The sequence below is a fragment of the Onychomys torridus genome, chromosome X (assembly GCF_903995425.1).
Source record: "Onychomys torridus chromosome X, mOncTor1.1, whole genome shotgun sequence".
In the NCBI taxonomy this organism is placed as follows: domain Eukaryota; kingdom Metazoa; phylum Chordata; class Mammalia; order Rodentia; family Cricetidae; genus Onychomys; species Onychomys torridus.
This window is the reverse complement of record NC_050466.1, coordinates 17,121,271-17,137,516: the sequence shown is the minus strand read 5'-3', so window position 1 is coordinate 17,137,516 and position 16,246 is coordinate 17,121,271. Positions and strand designations below refer to the sequence as shown.

The 16,246-nt window shown below is 41.2% G+C and overlaps 1 protein-coding gene across 1 annotated transcript in view; it reads right to left on the bottom strand.

The window, feature by feature from the left end:
- Il13ra1 (interleukin 13 receptor subunit alpha 1) overlaps window positions 1-16,246 on the bottom strand; it is a 62,553-nt gene that overhangs the window by 25,202 nt on the left and 21,105 nt on the right. Inside the window, exons 5-6 of the mRNA XM_036174575.1 lie at window positions 8,702-8,886; window positions 5,910-6,061 (exon numbers count right to left, since the gene is read on the bottom strand). Of these exons, the coding sequence (XP_036030468.1) occupies window positions 5,910-6,061; window positions 8,702-8,886 (337 nt within the window). The remainder of the gene's footprint in view (window positions 1-5,909; window positions 6,062-8,701; window positions 8,887-16,246) is intronic.

The following is a 16,246-nucleotide window of genomic DNA, read 5'->3' as shown; positions in this document are numbered from 1 at the left end:
GGATTGTCCCTAGCAATCTGGAAACTAGCTATATCAGTGAGTACTAGGTTTGATTGAGTATCTATTCAAGAAGTAAAGTGGAAGCACAATAAAGGATGATTCCCAAAGTCAACCTCGAACCTCCACACACATGCAAACACATGCCCACACCACACATAAATGAACAGAAAAAAATGAACAGATATAAACACATAAATATAGCAAGCCACCAGATGAACCATCTTTATAACTTTGAAAGAGGGAAAGATGTTAAGCAGCTCCCATAAATAAACATTTTATAAAGTGTTAAAACTGAAAACCACAACCTATTAAGGAAACAAGCAGGACATGCAGAGAAGAGCTGTGGATATCGCTCTGTGTAAATAAAGTTCTGATTGGCCAGTGGCCAGGCAGGAAGTATAGGCGGGACAAGAGAGAAGAGAATTCTGGGAAGTAGAAGGCTGGGGAGACACCCCCAGCCGCCGCCATGAGAAGCAACGTGTAAAGACACTGGTAAGCCACAAGCCATGTGGCAAAGTATAGACTAACAGAAATGGGTTAATTTAAGAGAGAAGAAGTAGATAACAAGCAGCCTGCCATGGCCATACAGTTTGTAAACAATGTAAGTTTCTGTGTGCTTTCTTGGTTGGGTCTGAGCGACTGTGGGACTGGCGGGTAAGAGAGATTTGTCCTGACTGGGTCAGGCAGGAAAACTCTAACAACACAGAGAAGAAGAAAACATATGCAATCTCTAACAAAGGCTGTGAATACATTTGTCCTCTACATATTAATGAAAGACAGCTCAATAGGAGAATTGGAAAATGACCCGAAGAGGCAATTCACAAGAAGGTATACACACGAGCAATAAATATGAAAAAGTTCTTAACTTCATTGATCATCAGGGAACTGCAAATGAAATAGAAACAATGACATACACACCTCCCAGACAGTATCAAGTGTTGATGGGTCATGAGGTGCCTGCAACTCTCAATTTCTGTTAAATGTGTAGATTGGCACAAACGTTTGGAAAAACTGCCATTTTTCTACTAGAGGCAATCATACATAACCTTTTGACAGCCCCCACCCCCACATAAACAGAGGCATGACCACAGAGAGTTATGCTCTGGTGCACCAGGAGACAGGTATACAAATGTTTGTAAACTCTATTCGTAATAGCTTAAACTGGAAAATTGTCAAGTCAGTGAGAAAATCCATTAGTAGAAAGTGATACAGTCACACAAAGGGATGAATATAATGAGAATTAACCATCTACAACTATTGGGAAAATCTTGTAAACTTTATGTTGAAAGAAAGAAGACAAACCTACAAAAATATGTTCCGGCATTGGTGTTATAATGGTGAGCATAGATGCTGTCCAAATAAGTTCTCCATAATTCTATTTATAGAAAGAACTTATTGGTTGAGAGAGAAAAAGAGACATACAGAGAGAAAGAGACCTTGCTCCATTGCCTAGGTTGATCTCAACCCCCTGGGCAAGGTATTCCCCTCTCAGGCCTCTGAGGAGCTGGGACTAGAGATGTGGCTGGCATGCCTGAGAATGCTTAAACAAAACAAATCTGGAAGATTAGAAGTCTTGATAATAGTTTTCTCTTAGGAGTATAGCACCTAGAAGAGATAATGAGGGGGCCTCTACGTTGTTGGCTACCCAGGTCAAATTCATTTCTGCAACTGTTTGGAGAAGTACATGCACTTGGAAGTTCAAGGCCAGCTTCAGCTACACAGTAAGCTTGAGACCAGCTATATGAGGCTCTGTTTGCTAAACACAAAAACAAAACAAATAAATAAAAGTAACTGATGAAAAAAGTTGGCATGTCCATCATGACTTACGTACTTTTTTCTGTAGTGAATTATATTCCATTACAAATTTTTAAGCTGTTTATTTAATATATTTGTCTGAGTGTATGTATGTGCACCATCCATGGGCAGAGCAAGCAGAAGTCAGAAGAGAGTGTTGGATTCTTTAGAAGTTTTTGACAGTTCTGATCTCTACCATGTAGGGGTTGGGAATTGAACACAGGTCCTCTACAAGAGCAATAGATGGGCTTAATCACTGAGCCATTTTCTTTACCCTCCTTTACAAATTTTTAAGAGAAACTAGTCTCCCTTGTTGAGAGCCTAAGAAATAAATTTGAATGTTTTCAAAAATAGTCAAAAAATCAAGCATAAAAATCTGTTGCTTAGTCTTAATAGTTAAAATTCAAAGAAACATTTTAAAAACTATTTTGTGTGCACTGGTGTTTTGCCTACATGTGTGCCTATGTGAGGATATTGGATCTCCTGGAACAGGAGTTACAGACAGCTGTGAGCCGTCATGTGAGTGGTGGGAATTGAACCCTGGCCCTCTGGAAGAGCAGCCAGTACTCTTGACCGCTGAGCCATCTCTCCAGCCCCTGTCAAAGAAACTTTTAAACATGGAGCAAAGATCACAACATACCACTATTAATTTGGTACTCAATACCATTCACTAAATAGTCCATAGCAGCATTTCTGAAGAGCTAGAAGGCCACCAGAATGAGGAAAGACTATCGTTTCAGAAGTTCATACACAGGCAGAGAAAAAGCAGGTGGCCTCAGTGTCCTATTTCTGGAACCACTGGCCTTCTGGGAAATCACAAGTGTCAAGTGCCACTTGAGAGATCAAGCTGTAGACTGATGTCACTTCTTTCCTGGACCATTTCCCAAACATACAAATGCCAAAGCCAGCAAATCACTGTGTAGATTAAGTCTGGACTCTTGTTCCACTGTAAATCCTCATGTATGGGTCAGCAGCTGCTCTTACCTCTGAGAGGGGGGACAACAAGGGCACAGAGCACCCAGTAGGCTGTTTCTAGGGAAGGGGTGGGCATGGAAAACAATTCCTACCTTATTTCAGGATTCTGTTCTAAGCTACCTCTGACTATAACCCACTCACCCCCACATGATGGTAGGAGTTCATGATCCAGTTTACCCATTCCCCCAGCCTGCAAATCCAACAAATAACTCCTCAAGAAAAAGAAGGGGCTAATCAGCAAAGCTCAAAATTAGCACACAAGGAGCTGATGACTTTTTAGGGAGGAAGCAGCTGGTGAACATCTGCTTAAAGAAAAGCATTAAACTCAAGCACATAAACAGAGTAATTCCAAATAGACTATAGTCCAGTCTATGTATATAATGTCCATGGTGTACATGTTTTCCTTAGTTCAGAAGTTTTGTGTATGTATATATATTCAACAAGACTTTGATTAGTGTGGTTTTTTTAAGGACTAGGGATTGAACCTAGGGCCCCAAGCATGCTAGGCAAGGGTTCTTCCACTGAGCTATAGACTTAGTCCTTATTTAATGATGACTTGTACATAGCATTGTATCAAGTAATCTTAGTCCAAGTTGAAGACACAGAAACTGACCTCTGAGGTCATATTGACTTAGAAGCTGTGTGAAAGTTACTTAATCTTTCTTCAACCTTAGTTTATCAAAAAAGTGTGTTCTGACAGTACTAATTTCATGGGTTATTATGAGCTACTACATCAGAAGCCCTTAGATGAGTATCTTTGTAGCATATTCTAGACAGCTGATAAATGGTAGTTGGTACTATTACAAGAAGTACTAAGGTGATCTCCAGTGGCTAAAAACACACACTTTGTGGTTAAGACTTTTGGTTCCATCTTTTTCAGTTTTTATTTTACACATGAGCATTTTGATTGCATGTATGCTACATGGTGCCTGCAGAAGCCAGAAGATGGCATCAAATTCCTGGAACTGGAGTTACAGCCAGTCTTGAGCCACTATGTGGGTGCTGAGAATCAAACCCAAGCCTTCCAGAAAAGCAGCCAATGCTCTTAACCACTGGACCATCTCTCTAGCCCCTCTTGCTTAAATCGTGACTTTATCCTTTACTAGAAATATGGCTTAGGTGTAACTAAACTTTCCCAGTGTAAAATAGGGCTCAAGGCTGGGTGGTGGTGGCACACACCTTTAATTCCAGCACCTGGGAGGCAGAGCCAGGTGGATCTCTGTGAGTTCGAGACCAGCCTTGTCTATAGAGTGAGTTCCAGGACAGACTCCAAAGCTACACAAAGAAACTCTTGTCTCAAAAAAAACCAAAAAAAGGCTCAAATAATAGGACATAGGTGCCTGTGCTTAGTGTGATTTCTAAATGAGAGAATTAAGAGAAAGTACTCACTAATATACCTACTAAGTAGTCACCATTTGGTGCGTATAAGCTGCTGTTAGTATCAAGAACAGAACAAAGTCGACACTACCTGATGCCTGCTGCATACTTTCAGTGGAGACAAGAGGCATAAGGATGATCAGGTTTTAAACAGCAAGACATAACTGAGAGGCTGAGTTCAGAGAAGCAGGACATGTCTCAGGATTTCACACAGAAGCATCCAGGGAGGTAAAGGCTGGAGTGATCAAAATACTCACTTTGTTGTCAGCCTAAACACCCTCTTCTCCCCCATACAGAAACCATTGCTTTTCATATGGGGACACCACGCTTTCTAACACTACCAATCACTTCATATCACTACACAGTTTCATCTGCAAACACCCCAAAGTGGTCTGTTCTGCTGTGGAGCTGGGCACTCCCTGTGGCATTAGAGAATACCAACACTGACTTAATTTAAAAAGCCATCAGCAGCCGGGCAGTGGTGGTGGTGCATGCCTTTAATCCCAGAACACGGGAGGCAGAGCCAGGTGGATCTCTGTGAGTTCGAGGCCAGCCTGGACTACCAAGTGAGTACCATGAAAAGGCGAAAAGCTATACAGAGAAACCCTGTCTCAAAAAAACAAAAGAAAAAAAATGAAAAGAAGAAAGAAAGCATTTGGAGAGCTTCATAATGAGCTAAAAGAACTGGACCCAGAAATTGTACCCATGTACAAGATACCAGGCTTTTTTAAAAGCCACTAGCACAGTTTAATATAGAACTTCTAAAACGCAAATGTACAAAGGACCAAGGCAGGTAGCAAACAAGAGAGTAAATGGTACACTCTCCGTGGTCTTGAGGCGCCACCTTATGGAAATACACACCTAGAGTAGTCTGATTTTAAATCTGGACCCAAAAGGGGTTTTTTAGATAATATATGTAGTGTGTGCCCTTGTATGTGCACACATGTGCATGTAGGTGTATGACTGCTGTGGAATACAGTGAAGGTCAGAGGAAAACTTTGCAGGAGTTGGTTTTCTCTTTCTGCCCAGGTGGATCCCAAAGACTGAACACAGGTCATTCATTAGGCTTAGCAGCACACCATTGAGCTATCACACCAGCGTCCCCCTCCGATTACAGTTTAATAGGCAAAGAAACAAAATCTCCCAAGAATCTATAAAACTTTAAATCAAATAATGGGACTGATGCCCTAGGCTTACACCATATTCTGGTGAAGGCCCCACAGAGACTTCTAATTTGTATGTCTTACATTGGTTTTTGGACAACAGACATGTGTGTAATCCAACAAACACTGACCATTCCAATTAACTACATTGATGCCCCAAACTTCAAGAACACAGAATGTCTTTTCCAAGGCATCTACACACCTGCATGATTTGTATCTCCACCTATTACTTAGACATCTTTCCTATCATGTTTTGGCCACACCTGCCCACTCTGTTTTCAACCACATGTCAAGCTCTTTATTGACTCAGTTTTTTTTTTTAATTTGCTGTCCTTTCTTACCCCAATTTCTCATATATCTAGCTCCTGCTAAGCATTCTGCTCTCATATCAAATGTCATTATTTTATGTGACTTCCCTTCCTCAGGCCCATCTAGTCATTCTACTTCTTCTTTCTTTCTTTTTTTTCCCCATAATACTCACACTGAGAAATTAGTTTACTAATACACATACATTTTCCAATCAGCAATCTCCGTGAAGAAGACAAATGTTAAGAGCTACATTTCATTATTATTTGAGTGATATAATCTAAGAAAACTTACGGAAAAAGGAGACTGGAGTTCAGTCTGACTGCTATTGACTTCTACTTCAGAAGACAAGCATCTGCTACTAAAATTCTGTGGATTCTTCCACTGCACGAATAAGGCATCATTTTTTAAGAAAAGATGTTTAATATGTGGAGGACCAGGTTTCACTGAAAGATAGAAGAGAGAAAATTAGTTTCTACAAGTTTATTAAATTATATGTATATAAGATATGATTATATATGTAAACTGGATAATGAAGGTTCACAAAGTGAAATCAAAATAGGGCTGATAGCTTTTAATGGCTTCACATGATCTGATATAGAGTTTGAGAATTTCTGATTAGCCACAATTAGCAGAGGAAGTGTATTTAAAACTGCCCAGTAAAATGGATTTAAGGAGAGCCTTTGGGGTTATCTGGTAAATGACATGAACTCTGATCTGAGTCTAGTCAGCAAACAGTCAAAGTAGAATCAGGACAGAGAATAAAGAAAAGGAGTTCTTGGGTGCAGATGTGGGTAAGAAAATACTAATACAAGAGGCTTCTCTAGCTCTCCCTCACTGATGCCAATCCACGACCACAACTTAAAAATACTCTGCTCTCCATTGTAGGCTGTACCATGGCTGCACTTTGAGAACATTTTGTTAAGCAAAACAAGCCAATCGAGAAAAGCCAAGTGCTACAACTGTGTTCATGTGAAATGCTCAAGGAGCTATAGTGAAAGAGGCAAAACGCAGAAGAGTGCTGCCAAGAGCTGTGGGGAGGCAGAATTAATGTTTAATAGTACAATGGCACCTTTGCATGATGGAAAACTTACAGACGCTGGGCGGTGGTGGCGCACGCCTTTAATCCCAGCACTTGGGCGGCAGAGGCAGGTGGATCTCTGTTCGAGGCCAGCCTGGTCTACAGAGTGAGTTCCAGGATAGCCAGGGCTGTGTCACAAATAAACCTCATCAAAATGAAAAAAAAAAAAAGAAAAAGAAAAAGGATCTCTTGTAGAGATCTCCTGTATAGCAATAATAATATACTTAACACTACTGTGAATGTAAGATGATGATGGTAAACTGAGCATTGTATGATTACAATCCCAATTAAGAATAAAGTATTTTGAAAGCATTAGCCAGGTCAGATTACTTTTGAAGGTGTGAACTATAGTTAAGAATAAGGAACAGAGGGGCGGTGGTGGCACACGCCTGTAATCGCAGCACTCGGGAGGCAGAGCCAGGCGGATCTCTGTGAGTTTGAGGCCAGCCTGGACAACCAAGTGAGTTCCAGGAAAAGGCACAAAGCTACACAGAGAAACCCTGTCTCAAAAAACAAAAACAAAAACAAAAACAAAAAAAATAAGGAACAGAAAATAATGGGTAATTAACAGAAAACATAGAGGCCAACTTCTTGTCAAGAAGAATTTTTATGTTACCATTAATTCCAGAAAGAACAGTAAAACCTTAAAACCCTTCCTAAGATAGTCTGCCAAACAAGAGGAAGAACAGCTTTACTTCAGCCACCCCCATGTGATAACCTAGCCTGACCTCACTCTCTTGGCCTACTAACTAGGCTGCCTTTTGTCCCCTGCTACAGTTGACTTCCAAGACTATCTGAAGGAGTGGTAACTGGTGTTCTGCTTAAAGATTTAGATAAGCCTTTGTCAAACGATGCCTATTTTTTTCTATTAATCATCCACTTCTCATTTAGCCAGAATCTGAGCTCCCTTGTAAGTTACCAAGCAAACCAATATATTGGCATTATTTTACTTTGGAGATTTGCAAAATGCCTTAAGATGCCTCATGTCTTTTGGCTCTTAAGGGAACGATATATTCCATTTTACAAATAAGGAAACACTCAAAAAGGGTCTATTTGCCTTGACAAAAGGAGGTACTAGGTCCTCAAGCAAATATGTGTTGTTCAAGCCTTGTGCTGGTTAATTTTGTCAAGTTGAAACAAGCTGGAGTCACCTGAGAAGAGGGACTGTCTCTATGAGATAGCCCTGCAGACACATCTGTAGGGCACTTGGTTGACTGCTGATTGATGTGGCGGGACCTAGCTCACTGTGAGCAGTCCCACCTCTGAGTAGGATGAGCAAGCCAAAGGGAGCAAGCCAGTAATCAGCCTTCATCCATGGTCTCTGCTTCAGTCCTTCCTCCAGTTTCCTGCCTTGAGCTCATGCCTCAGCTTCCTTCAATAGTGGTCTATGACACTCCCTCCCAAGTTGGTTTTGACCACTGTTTTATGAAAGTAACAGAGAGGCAAACTACTACTGGCCTGTTAGGCAATACAGTCAGATATGGCTGGCCTAGACATTATGACTGATCAATACATATGCAATATGAAGTTAAATATTTTGAATATGGTGGTGAGTGTATTGTTTCAGTGGTAGAGCATTGCTTAGCATTTACAAAGTCCTGAACTCAATCCCTAGCATTACGAGAAGTATTCTAGTAATATTCCTGAGGAGTTTTTCTAGCCAAAAGATTATTCAGGGACTTTATGATCAGATGAACATCTCCTCCAGAGGATCAAAGTGAAACAAGATCTTTGAGTCAGGCATCCCAGGTTCCAATCTTTGCTGTACAATTGACTGCCCTAAGTCTCTGCTTGTTTCTAAGTCAACAAGAAGAAAGCATGTGGTACTCACCATTTCCAATTTGCTTCTTGGAAGCATCTATCACAAAGAGCTTATATAAATGCAGTCTCTTGTTTCAGGAAGATCTTCAGACTGAAAATTATCATCTTCAATTATTTGTTTTAACTATTCAAAATATGGGACAACCTTTTATCCATGTTGTCCAAGAGGGCTTTGAAAACTTACCATAGGAAGTTAAAGACACTATTTTGAAGGATGGCCTAATTTTCCCAGCATTATCCTTGACCATTATTTGAATGCTGTGCTGTTCAAAATTGGAATCTACTTTAGTCAGTTTAAAGGAACAGCCAATGCATTGACCTTCTCTATAGATGTTTTCACACTGAAGAATTTTCCCCAGGCTCTTGTACCTACAAGATAAAATGAAAAAATGCTCTGTGTTATACTGAACACAGGGTCAAGAGACAAGGGCAGTCATTTTTTTTAAATGGCTAAAAGAAATGTCCATGAAAAGCAATATATGCAATAAGGCATGATAGTTTTTTAAACACCTATTTTCTAATGTGGCTCATTTCATATTCTAAAAGAAAAGATTGTCCTCTGATGACAGACATTGGTATTCACTGACCTTCCTCTTCTGTATAGGGAAGAAGTTCTGAAGCCAGAATGAGAAGTTTTACCCCTTCTGAAAATGCATATATACTGAACCCCAATGGTTCCCCTCTGCTCCACTCTGCGTCTTCCTTCCTTGCTTTCTTAGATGGTTCCCCTCCTTCTTCCCTGCTCCCAGGGGTGGGGAGTCATAATAACATTCTTCTGTACTTCTGTTTTATGTGTGTATAAATGTACCCATGTGTGCACACAAATGCATGTGGAGGTGAAAGGGCAATGTTGGGTGGATTCCTCCATTGCTCTCCACTTTGTATTTTGAGACAGGGTCTCTCACTGAACCAAGAGTTTTGGTTACATTTACTAACTAGCAAGCTCCAGAGGTCCTTCCATCTTCTCTACCTCAGTACTAGGATTAAAAGCATACACCACTACACCTAGCTTTATTTTTAAATGTTGGTGCTAAGGATGCAAATGCAGATCCTCACTCTTACAAGGTAAGCAGTATACCAAAATTCAGCCCTTCCCCTTCTCTACTTCCAATTTCCTTATCAACTCATTCTGGGGAATTCCTAAATCTGACCATTCACCTCGGAATTCTTCTAAGATTACATGTTGTTTGTTTGTTTGTTTGTTTCACACGGGGTCTTGCTGTGTAGGTCTGGGTGGCCTGGAATTCACCATGCTTGCCTGGAAATCACAGAGACCCAGCTGCCTCGGTCTCCTGAGTGCTGGGATTAAAGGCATGCATCACCACCCTGATCATGCCAGACTTTAACCATTCCATTTGAGTGTTTTATTCTTCCCTGTTGCCTCAGAGTCACTGTACCCTCTCCTCCACCAAACTTTCCATTTCTTCCACTCTGAGCTCATTTTCTCTATGTTCCTTAGATACTTTGAAATGATGGTTTTTTTTTCCTTTTTCTCTATATCCTACCACCAAATTCTGTTTGCCAATTTTCTTGGAGTCTCATCTCTGATATTCCCACTGGCCACCCCCTAATTTATGATCTCACTGTTTCAGACTTCATATTTGGCCTCTATGACCTTCATTATTAATGCCCTCCCATTACTGCCAGATCAGCAATGGAGCACACAAGGGCTTTCTAAGTGTCCACTCTACCATTAGGTTTTCATAAGTGTTGGCATCCTAAATAACATTTCATCTCTCCACATATCTTCCCAAGTGACCATGAGCACCCAGACAATGGATAGGGTGTATTTATTACATTCTCTCTCTCTCTCTCTCTCTCTCTCTCTCTCTCTCTCTCTCTCTCTCTCTCTCCTCTCTCTCTCCTCTCTCTCTCTCTCTCTCTCTCTCTCTCTCTCTCTCTCCTCTTTCTCTCTCTCTCTCTCTCTCTCTCTCTCTCTCTCTCATCAGCTATCAGAGAACTCTGTTTTTTTAGGAACTGGTACAAGACAGGGTCAAGTTTTACATCATCTGCCACAGTCGGAGTTGTGCAAAGATTCTGTAGAAAAGGAAGATCATTTTTTAAAAATGAACAAAGAACAGAGAGTCTCAAACCCTGACCTGTAACCTCAAAATTATCTGTAGCTTTTCCAGAGCTCAGCAATCAGAACTGACAGAAACACAAATCCTACTGCAAATCAGCGTGGTTTTTTTTTTATAATGAAAATGTAATACATTTCCTTCTACAAACACTACAAAGAAGTGTTGTGATACAGAACATGTCTTTCAAGAGACAATTAATCTCTTCATGTTGCTGTTCTTGTTGAGACACAAGGTCTTGAAGGCCAGGCTGGCCTCAAATTCACTCTGTAGTCAAAGACAAACTTGCACTCCTAGGGTCCTCCAGCCTCCACTACGAAAGTTCTGGGATTATAAGCATATGCCACTATGATCACCTAGAAGCACAAAATCCTTCCTCTTTGTTAGAAGTCTCTATGGATTATAAAAGAAGTCTTTTAAAAAATAAGTGTGGTCATGAGTAGTTTGGGGATTAGACAGTCTTGGAATGTTTTCCAACCAAAACAGAAACGAAAGCTACTAATGACATTTTTTTCTTGCATTACAAAAGCTAGTGATAAATATGACTTTTAAAATATAATGAAAGGAACTCCTGTGATGTATAGTCTTTTAGGTTCATCTTTCATTTTGTTCCCTCATCAGTTCATAGATACTTGTGGACTCTGAAAGTGATTAATGCAGGGGGAAATCCCTAAAATTGATCAAGCTGGCTAGACTGGAGCTGTTCAGGTCAGGCTCTTTCCAATACCAAACTACCCTGTTGGAACACAAGTCACTGCTCTGGGTTTGCAAACAATGATTTTGAACTCAAAAAACAACTCCCCACTAGAGGAGTTAGGGGGTTAGGGGAAACAGTCTTGCAATTTGTGCAATGTGTGATCTACATGGGTAGTAAGCCATTGTTCATGCTTGCTAATCAATAACATGTCTAGACTCCCTTGACTTTGCGGTTTTGATTGAAAAGTATCAATCTGGGGGGAGGCATGGGCTTGATGCCAATTCCATGTAGTGGAAGAAGAGCACCACTGAGATCTGACTGTACCTGCAAGAGAATGCAAATAACTAACAAACACTAGCATATACAGCACTCACAAACTGTCATGCTGACCATCAGTCACTACTGCAAGCACTTTTCATATAATAGCCCTCAATCTTTGGAAATAGTTATTATCACTATCCCCACTTTACAGATGATAAAACCAAGGCTCAGAGATAAGAAAGGATCCTTGTAAGTAAGGATTTGAACACACACATAGTCTGACACTAGAATGAAGAAGTTGTTGGATGGAGAGAGCAGAAGACATGGGGCAACAGTGTACAACAGAAATGCATCATCCAATGCAGCAGTCACTTGTGACCACTGGAGTTGGCTAGTAAGATTGAGTCACTGAGGTTTTAATTTCATTAATTAAATTATAAACAGCCTGTGGTGGTTTAAATGAGAATGTCCCCCATAGGCTCATATATTTGAATGCTTGGTCCCCATTTGGTGGAACAGTTTGGGAAGGGTTAGGAGGTGTGGCCCTGTTGAAGGAGGTGTGTCACTGGGGGCAGATTTTGAGGTTTTGAAAACCCATGCCATTCCCAGTTGGCTTTCTTTCTTTCTTGGAGTTGAGGATCAAGATGTGAGCTCTCATCTACTATTCTAGTGCCATGCTTGTCTGGCTGCTGTTCCACCATGATACCATGATAGCCATGGACTCTAACCCTTTGGAACTGTTAGCCCCAAATTAAACACTTTATTTTTATCAATTGTCTTGGTCATGGAGTCTTAGGACAGCGGAAGAAAAGTAACTAAGACACAGTCACACATAACTAGCATCTCCTGTATTGAGCAGCCTAAGTACACATTACATATACTATGGAAAGAGCCTCGGTCAAATTACCAGCTCCAGAAATACATTGACCAGAAGTAGTATCTTTGATACCTGACCACTAGGGTATCAGTAAACTACCACTTTCCAGATCACTTCTTGAGCCATGTCCAGTTATAGATTGTGCCCTGCCAAAAGGTATCAACATGGGGGCTGAATACCAACAGAAACACTATCTGCTATCAACCTTGACAACAGCCTGCATCATCCAAAAGAAGAAGACTGCTTTTCCAAATTAATCCCAAGGAGACTGTCTTAGGGTTTCTATTGCTGTAAAGAGACAGCACGGCAACTCTTAAAGGAAAACATTTCATTGGGGCTGGCTTACAGTTCGGAGGTTTAGTCCATTATCATCATGGCAGGACACGGTGGCATGACTGACACAGTGCTGAAGAAGGAGCTGACAGTCCTACATCTTGATCCACAGGCAGCAGAAGCAACTGTGTCACACTGGGTGTGGCTTGAGAAAAGGAGACCTCAAAGCCCATTCCCACAGTGACATACTTCCTCCAACAAGGCCACACCCATTCCAACAAATCCACACCTCCTCATAGTGCCACTACCTATAGGGGGCATTTTCTTTCAAACCACCACAGGGACACTGTATGGTTTGCATTGAGTCTTTCCAGGGCATGGGCACCACCCTATTTTCTCTTACTAGATCTCCAAGAACTAGTTTACCCCAACTGTAAAAGCTAGATTGCTTTCCTTTACAATCTGTCATGAAATAAGGTAAGTTTAAGACCCTCCCAACCCTCTTTCTAATCCCCTCCTATAGATACATTTCTAAAGGATTTCCCTGTGGTTCCAATCTGATAACTCTGGGGTTAATAGCATAAGAAACACAGGGAGCTACCAATTCCTAAGGTAGCTTTAAAGCCTGTATTACAGCTCTCTATGGCTTTCACTGCAGTACAGAGTCAGGAGACTCCTAGAAGCTTAATTTGGTTTGTTTTCCTCCTAGCACCTCTTGGGGAACCAGATGTATTCAGTCCTTCTTTTTCACTCCCGAACTATAGAGATCCTGCAGTGCTTATACGTCTAAGTCCTCACCCTATCCCTGAATGCTCTCTAGTTTTGGACTGTACCAAGAATTTCACAAGTGATTTATGGAACACCTACCCCATGTGTCAAGTACTGGGAAAAACACAACACAGCCCCTGCTCTCAAAGGAGACTGCAGCCTGGAGAAAGGAACTACCACTAAGTAAACAGGAAATGACGATACACTGTGCAGAGCACTATGACATGCAAAAGTACTATTGGGGATATGTCTCCAGACTTGAGAGGTCAAGGAAGACTTTCTGAAGAGGAAATTGCCTCTTAGCTGAGCGGAGGACAAACAGGAGGCATTGGGTCAAAGGGGAAGGTGTAGACTGTGAGAAAAGGTAGAATGTTCCCATTATTCTCTGTAAATATCCCTGTTTGAATACCACTATTCTGTGTATTGCAGAGGGGGTGTAAAGAATGGAAAGAGATTCAATGTAGGCTGTAAGAGGGGCAGTGGTCCAAGGAGGGAGATGAGACAGACTAGACAGGGTGATAAGGGGCTTTGTCTGTCATGTTGAAGAATATGGACTTTTGAGAGCCACACGCGTCTTACAAACAGAGGATTTCAATAGGTACCAAGAATGAGCAAGTGAAATTGCAAAACCTCCAATGAGAACTTTTACATGGAGATAGGGGTTTGGGGAAAACAAACCTACAGAATGGAGCACATGAGCTTAGTAGTATCTGCCTTTACCTGTGGTGTGTCTCAATCTTATCGGGCTGACCCTGCCACTCAAAGGGGAGGAGAGTAAGAGCAACTCTCCAGGACATTTATGGGGATTTCACACAACAATTCATGGGATTTGAGGAGGCTGACATGCTGAACCTGGTTTGTAGAGCAGCACACACACACACACACACACACACACACACACACGCACGCACGCACGCACACACACACACGCACACACACACAGAAATATCACATGGTAGCCCATTATGAATATTCATATATAATTTAAAAATAAAATTAAATGAAAACACCATCTGGGGGTTTTGCACTCTTGTTTTAGGCATACTGTATACATAATAAATAAATAAATCTTAAAAAAATATTTGAGGAGAGAGACATAGTAATTAGCACGACTACCATGAGTGTTTTAATATAGTACATTAATTAAATATTAGCCATGATACAGTCAGGCAAAATGGTCACTCAAAGATGATTTTGTTTCCTTTTCTGAAGGTGTCATGCATGTTGGACAAATGCTCTACCACTGAGCCACGGCCACGATCTGATATTCCAGGGCATCATCTGTCTCACTTATCCAGAGGGCCTGATCCAGTTGGGGGCTCCTCAGCTTTTGGTTCATAGTTCATGTGTTTCCACTAGTTTGCAAAGAGGAGGGATTATATGATTGAGAATTGTTGAGACCATGATTGGAAAAAGCACAGGGACAAATAGCCAAACTAGTGGAAACACACGAACTATGAACCAATAGCTGAGGAGCCCCCAACTGGATCAGGCCCTCTGGATAAGTGAGACAGTTGATTAGCTTGAACTGTTCGGGAGGCACTCAGGCAGTGGGACCGGGACCTGTCCTTAGTACATGAGCTGGCTTTTTGGAACCTGAGGCCTCTGCAAGGACACTTTGCTCAGCCTGGAAGGAGGGGACTGGACCTGCCTGGACTGAATCTACCAGGTTGAGCTGAATCCCCAGGGGAGTCCTTGCCCTGGAGGAGATGGGAATAGGGGGTGGGCTGGGGAGAGTTTGGGAGGTGGGAGGGGGGAGAACAGGGGAATCTGTGGCTGATATGTAAAATTAAATTTAAAAAAATAAAGAGTAAATAAACCTGCTTTAAAATATCCCCCAATTTCAGCCAGGCATGAGGACACAAAAGTATTGCCACAGTTTGAGGCCAGCCTGGGATACACAGTGAGCCAGCCTAAGCTACAGCATGAGAAATTGTTTCAAAAACAAAGAAAGGAATGTAATATGTGTATGTATGTAATATGTATGTATGTGCGTATATATACTACATGGCTCTCAGGAGAACTGTGCTGCTTTTTTAAAAGTCCATTTTATATGATATTTGCTGTAGAATTTCATTCTAGTGACATTCTTGAAATAACAAAATTATATAGATGGAGGACAGATTAGCAAGTGGTTGCCAGAGGTTAGAGGCTTGGGAGAGAGGGGAACAAAAAGGATGCAGGAGATGGGTGAGTCTGTGAAAACGCAACCAGACTTTGTAGTGGTGGAACTGTGTGATAAACTTGCATAGAACACACACGTCCATATGAAACTGCTGTCACGTGACAAGACTGTAGACTGTGCCAACACTAATTTTCCGGTTTTGATATTGCTTTAGAGTTGACTACTGAGAGAAAAGGAGTGAATGGGAATACATGTTACAATACTGTGTGGATGGGCATTTTAAAACAGGACGTCGTTTTAAGTAGATGTATTTTCTACTCAACTGTCTATTCTTCTTGTGCTGCTTTTGGTGGTTTGTTTTTTGTTTCTTGTTTTTTAAGAGTGAAATTTTTTTTCCTTTTTATATTTTTTAAAGGTATTTCTTATTACATTTATTTATATGTATTTATTTAGTTAGTGGGAGGTACACACGTCAGGGAGCATGTGAGGAGGTCAGAGAACAACTTACAGGACTCACCATGTGGGTTCTAGAGATCAAATTCAGGTCCCCAGGCTTGGCAGCAAGAGCCTTTTATCTGCTGGGCTATCTTAATTAATTGCCCTTTCCTTTTTTTCAGATTAGTTTTTAAGTTACCATACCAAGTAATGGG